Source organism: Podarcis filfolensis (assembly GCF_964270895.1).
Source record: "Podarcis filfolensis genome assembly, chromosome: 11".
Lineage (NCBI taxonomy): Eukaryota > Metazoa > Chordata > Lepidosauria > Squamata > Lacertidae > Podarcis > Podarcis filfolensis.
In genome coordinates this window covers 9,096,132-9,102,273 of record NC_139613.1, presented here as the reverse complement: position 1 = coordinate 9,102,273, position 6,142 = coordinate 9,096,132, and the positions used below count along the sequence as shown (strand labels likewise).

At 58.9% G+C, this 6,142-nt stretch overlaps 1 protein-coding gene across 2 annotated transcripts in view; it reads left to right on the top strand.

The window, feature by feature from the left end:
- Positions 1 to 618: 618 nt before the first annotated feature.
- Positions 619 to 6,142, top strand: part of SKOR2 (SKI family transcriptional corepressor 2) — a gene marked incomplete at its 5' end in the record, with an annotated part of 32,046 nt that continues 26,522 nt past the window's right edge. For both annotated transcript variants that reach the window (XM_083575581.1, XM_083575580.1), the window contains one exon: positions 619 to 2,898. In XM_083575581.1, coding sequence (XP_083431707.1) covers positions 619 to 2,898 — 2,280 coding nt within the window. The remainder of the gene's footprint in view (positions 2,899 to 6,142) is intronic.

Below are 6,142 nucleotides of genomic sequence, written 5' to 3'. Positions count from 1 at the left end.
GTTTCTGATACACAGCTGCATTTATATGCCCATGCGCGCGCACAAATATGGGAGTAAATCCCATTGAATCTTTTGCATCTTCCTCCTGAGTAAAAGTGCCACAGGGTCCAGCTGCGCAGCCTTAACTGGGAATGGTGGAAAGGCCAACTTTAATGCCATAAGTCGTTTTTTCCTCAACAGGGCAGTAAACAAGGGACTCTTTCTTTTCTGAGGTTCTTCTGAAGGTGCTACATTCCTGTAATAATATGGTGCATGAAAACAAAATCTTGAAGATGGCCTCTTAAGCAACTGCTTTTGCCTGTTAAATGTTCTTTCAGTGTCAAAAAGGCACCTATATTGAGGTTCTGATCACTTAATTAAAGCCCAAGCTATTTAGAGGGCAGACGGTGCATCCGCTTAGCCGCTTGATGGCGCTAGTCCTCATGGCCTGCTCTCTTTTCTCTCTCCCCCACAGCTTGCTGGGGAGCCTGCCGGGGGCCCAGGACCATGGCCAGCAGCCCTTTGCCAGGCGCCACCGACCTCCTCCTGTCCGCCTCGTCCAACGCCTTCCCGTCGGACTCGCTGAGCCAGGGGCCGCCCCCTCCGCCTCCACGCGGCGGCCCTCCTCACCCGGGCGCCATGAAGCCCAACCAAGTGGGCCAGGTGATCCTCTACGGCATCCCCATCGTGTCTCTGGTGATCGACGGGCAGGAGCGGCTGTGCCTGGCGCAGATCTCCAACACGCTGCTGAAGAACTTCAGCTACAACGAGATCCACAACCGCCGCGTGGCGCTGGGCATCACGTGCGTGCAGTGCACCCCGGTGCAGCTGGAGATCCTGCGCAGGGCGGGCGCCATGCCCATCTCGTCGAGGCGCTGCGGCATGATCACCAAGAGGGAAGCCGAGCGGCTCTGCAAGTCCTTCCTGGGGGAGAATCGGCCGCCCAAGCTGCCCGACAACTTCGCCTTCGACGTGTCGCACGAGTGCGCCTGGGGCTGCCGGGGCAGCTTCATTCCTGCGCGCTACAACAGCTCCCGGGCCAAGTGCATCAAGTGCAGCTACTGCAGCATGTACTTCTCGCCCAACAAGTTCATCTTCCACTCGCACCGCACCCCCGACGCCAAGTACACGCAGCCCGACGCCGCCAACTTCAACTCCTGGCGGCGCCACCTCAAGCTGACCGACAAGACCCCGCAGGACGAGCTGGTCTTCGCCTGGGAGGACGTCAAGGCCATGTTCAACGGCGGCAGTCGGAAGAGGGCTCTCCCGCAGGCCTCGCACGCCCACCATCCTGGAGGGGGCGGCGGCGGAGGAGGAGGAGGAGGCTCCGGCCCTCACTGCCACCCTTTGGGCGCCGTCAAGGCGGCGGTGGTGGGCGTCGGAGGAGGCCTGCTCAGCCCGCACCTGCTGGGCGCGCCGCCGCCGCCGCCCCCTGACCTGCACCAGAAGCGCGGCCGCTTCGACGACGACGAGGAGCTGCAGGAAGCGGTGGCGGCGGCCGCGGCGGCTGCAGCGGCCGTTGCGCACGGCGGCGCCGGCAAAGCGCAAAGGAACTACCCGGTCATTCCGGTGCCCAGCAAGGGCTCCTCCTTCGGGGGCGTCCTGCAGAAGTTCCCCGGCTGCGGGGGCCTCTTCCCGCACCCGTACGGCTTCCCCGCGGCCGCCTTCAGCCTCTGCCACAAGAAAGAGGACTCCGAGGGGCTGGGCGTCGGGGCGCAGGGCGGACCCGCGGGGCACAAAGCTGCAGGTGCCGCCCCGACGGCAGGAGCGGGCCTGTCGGGGCTCTTCTGGCCCGGGACTAGGAAGGACGCGGCGGCGGCGGCCGCAGCCTTCTACCCGCCTTTCTGCATGTTTTGGCCGCCGCGCACCCCGGGGGCGCTCCCGGGGCTGCCCACGTACTTGCAGCCCGCGCCGCAGCCGCCCACTTGCACCGCCCTGGGCGGGGAGAGCCCCAGCTTGCTGCGCCAAGCCTTCCTGGACCTCGCCGACCCCGGCAGCGAAGGGGGAGCCGCCGGGCTGGGCACGCCGCCCGCCGCAGCCGCCCCACAAGCAAGCGGCGGAGGCGGCAGCAGCAGCGGCAGGGACCCACGGGCTTTCGACGGCAGCGAGGCGGCATGTTCCCCCGCGGCGGAGGGAGGCGGCGGCGGCGGAGGGTCGCGGGGCTCGGCGCCTCACCAGCCCCACCTGCTGGACGGGCAGCCGCGGGGCAAATCCGGCGCGTCGTACCACCACTCCAGCGCCTTCCGTCCAGTGGGGGGCAAAGAGGACTCGGAAAGCCTAGCCAAGCTGCACCACCACCACCCGGCGCCGCGCTCCTCCTCCTCGCCGCCGCCCCTCTTGCTGCTGCCGCCCCCCGAGCGGGAGACAGGGGGCTGCGAGCGCCCCCTCCAGCCCCCCGGCCACCGCCTGCTCTCCCCGGGGGGCACCAGCTGCAGCTACCCCAGCGAGGAGAGCAGCGAGGAGGAAGAGGAGGAGGAGGAAGAGGACGAAGAAGAAGAGCCGGAGGTGGACGTGGAGAGCCACAAACTGCCGGAGGAGGAGGAAGCGGAGGAAGAACCGGAGGAGGAAGAGGAAGACGAGCAGGAGGTGGTGGACCCCGTCGGGGGAGCCGGCCGCTACTTGCAGAGCCGCGGGCTGACGGACAAGGGCGCCTCCCGGGACAGGCCGAGTGGGGCAGCCTCGGCAGTGGCCGCCGCCCCGACGGGGCCTTACCCCGCGGCCTCCTGCCGGCCGGCTCCAGAGGAGGAGAAGTCGGGGGCTGCCCACGCCGAGCAGCTGCTGCTGCCGCCTCCCCCTCCCCCTCCTCCGGCTCTTCCTCTGCCCACCTGCCCCCCGAAAGGAGGAGGAAGCAGCGGCGGGAGCAGCCCAGCGCCCCATCCATCAGCGGAGGAGCAGGCGCCGCAGCCCCCTTACAAAGATGTAAATACCCCCCTCTAGGCTCCTTCGAGCCAATTATTTTTATTGAAATGCACCTCTAGGCTGAGTCGCTTCCAGATGCGGGGAGAGGAAGATGGATCGAGGAGGGTCTTTTCGCAGGGCCCCCGCCCCTTTAGAGCCAGGGAAATGGAACTGGCAAGAAATAGGGCGAGCCTCTCCCGCTACTCCAAAGGCAGCGCCTGCCTTGTCCGTGACACTTTCAAGCGGTTGTGGGTGGCGCGTGGCTCTTGTCTGGCGCTCCCCCCGCTCTACGCCCCAGCACAGCTTTTCTGGGGGGAGGGGGCATGGGTAATGGGGCTCAGGAAACGGGGGCCACCATCCGGCCCTTTCCCAGCCTCATTGATTTCAATGAGACATTTAAACACCTCCTCAGTCTCGGCTTCTCGCCCAATATTTGCTCCAATATTTGCTCTCCCAATATCTGCTTCCGAAGAATAAGGTCTCCCTTAGAAGAAACACCAGTTCCTTCGACCCTAACTGGGCTTCTTCGAAGGAGGCGGGTGCGCGTTGCCATTTTTGAGGATCGCACAGAAAAACCAACCGGGGGGCGCGCTTTATCATAGGTTTCAGGACCCGCAAGAGCTGCTGGCGGACCCGACGCCTCTCCGAGCGCGACGCACAACCCGCCTCAGGGTCAAAATCCCTTGTCTGTGCCTCACTTCCGTCGACTGGATTCTCACCGCCGGCAGATGAGATGGCAAATCGGTTTCTGGGCTGTGCCATTTCAGGTTGAAGGCGCAAGGGAGTACGTGACTGAATGCTCCTGCATATAAAATAATTAAACCAATGCCTTTCACGCAGAAAGCTAGCATGTCAGGGAGGGAGCTTCTTGCAACGCTAGCTTTCTATGTGCAGGAGCGTTACTATCATCATCATTTAGTCATTTTTTTAGTAGTAGTATGAAGAACCACCTGAAATGCAGCAGAGCCCAGAAACTGCTTAACTACCTCATGTATTGTCTGTGAGAATTAAGTGCTTTAGTGCCAGGACACTAAGTTGGTTGAGTTCCAGGGCACGCCTTGTAACAGGAGCCACTGCAGATACACTGACGTTGACGGGCCTGAGTTGGTCCTGCGCATTAATTTCAAGGGGTCTACTCGGAGTAGGACTAACATGAGCTACCGCTCCATGCCCTTTTACTTACAGCTCAGGACCCGCTCTCATAATAGGTTCTGCGGAGTTCTGATAGTCACACCTCATATTTTTTTAAAATTATTTTTATATTTCTAGAGTTGGGAAAGGAGCAGAAAAGCACAACCAACATGACTAGGGGTCTGGAGCGAGTCCCTTAGGCGGAAAGGGAGCTTTTTGGTTCAGAAAATAAGACCCAAGGGGGCGGAGGAAGCACCGAGAGAGAAGCTTTGCTCTCTCTCTCATAATGCTAGAGTTCTGGAGAAAGGACGTGGATGAGCGGTAGGGCAGACGCTTTGCAGGCCGGAGGTCCCTGGTTCGATCCCCGGCATCTCCTGCCAGAGCTGGGAGAGACCTCGGCCCGAAATCCTGGAAGAGCCTCTCCCAGTCCGTACTTGAGCGAGTTCAAACGGCCTGACTCAGTATGTCAACGATCAAACTGACTAATTAATCTCTGGAACTCGCTGCCAGAAGATGTCGCGATGGGCATTGAGTTAAGATGGGAATTTTCCGCGGAATCAGGAAAGGACAAGTCTATAAATGAGTCCTAGTTGTACTGAGTACTGTATGCAACTTCCAAGTTTGGGGGGGGGGGGACACGTGTCTGCCTATCAATAGCTAAGGAAAGTCCTAACGTGTACACGGCCCTGAATAGTGACCCGTGGAAATTAAGGCCACGATCCTCTACTACACACATATCTGGGAGGAAATCCCATGGATCTCAGCGGGGCTTACCTCTGAGTAGATATTATATAGGATTGCGCTATAAATTGGTTTAGAGGGGACCTCGCCACTTTTTAGTGGATCCCAATAGATGCGTGCGGGGCCCGAGGGTTTGTCATAATCAGGTCTCCATAAGCACTTACTCTTTTTCGGTCGGCATACACACTGTACCTTTAAAGCAAATTCGCTGCACCGTCTTTCCCTCAAAGCATTCTGGGCTCTGTAGTTCGTTAAGCGTTGCTTTGCGTTGTCACTCTGCGAGGCGTCAACTACAGCGCCCAGAATCCTTTGAGGGAATGGAGTTGCAGCGAATGTGCTTTAAAAGGTTGATACACAGAGTTGAAGGCAATCCTTAGCTTGCTCTCCTGTTAAGGAGGACGGGTCACCTCTCCGGGATCAGTCTGGTTCCATGCACCCATTTCCCTGAGATCAAGACCCACTGATTCCAACGGCACTTCTTCCGAGGAAGCGCCTTGAGGAACACAGACTTGGGTACACACCCAGAAGGAAAAGCTCCTGGATCAGTTCCACTGGAGGCCGCGAAGCCCAGCTTTCTGTGGCCAACAGAAGATAAATCCTGCGGTAGCTCAGATGGTAGACCATAAAACTCTTGATCTCAGACTGAAATCCATAGGTTTGAGCCCCACATTGGGCAAAAGATTCCTGCATCTCAGGGGGTTGGACTAAATGACCTTTGCGGTCCCTTCCAAGTTTACAATTCTATAATTCTATAGATGCTTCCCCGGAAGCCCATCACTGACTGAGACAACGTCTCCTCACTTGGTTCGCTCCCGCCCGCTCAGGCAGGCTGCGCAATGAACGACAGTGGCCCGGCTTGGATTCCTTAAACTGGACTTAAACTGGTGGTCGTTACCTTCAACGGGGGAGGGGGCGGATAATAATAATAGTAATAATAATTATTATAATAATAATAAGCACTTCCTTCCACTCTGGGCAGCTTCCACAAAGACAAAAAATCCACTAAGATGTCACACATTAAAAACTTCCCTGAACAGGGCTGCCTTCAGATGTCTTCTAAAAGTCTGGTAGTAGTTCTTCTCTTTGACATCTGGTGGGAGGATGTTCCACAGGGCGGGCGCCACTACCGAGAAGGCCCTGTGTCTGGTTCCCTGTAACCTCACTTCACTTCTCGCAATGAGGGAACCGCCAGAAGGCCCTCGGCGCTGGATCTCAGTGTCCGGGCTGAAAGATGGGGGTGGAGACGCTCCTTCAGGTATACAGGACCGAGGCCAGTTTAGGGCAATTGAGGTCCATGGTGGACATGTGCGGGATTTACTTCCGAGTAAACAGGGCTCACTATCCAGCTGTGGACGTAAGCCTCCCCTCCCCACACCCAGCCCGGACCTGTTTC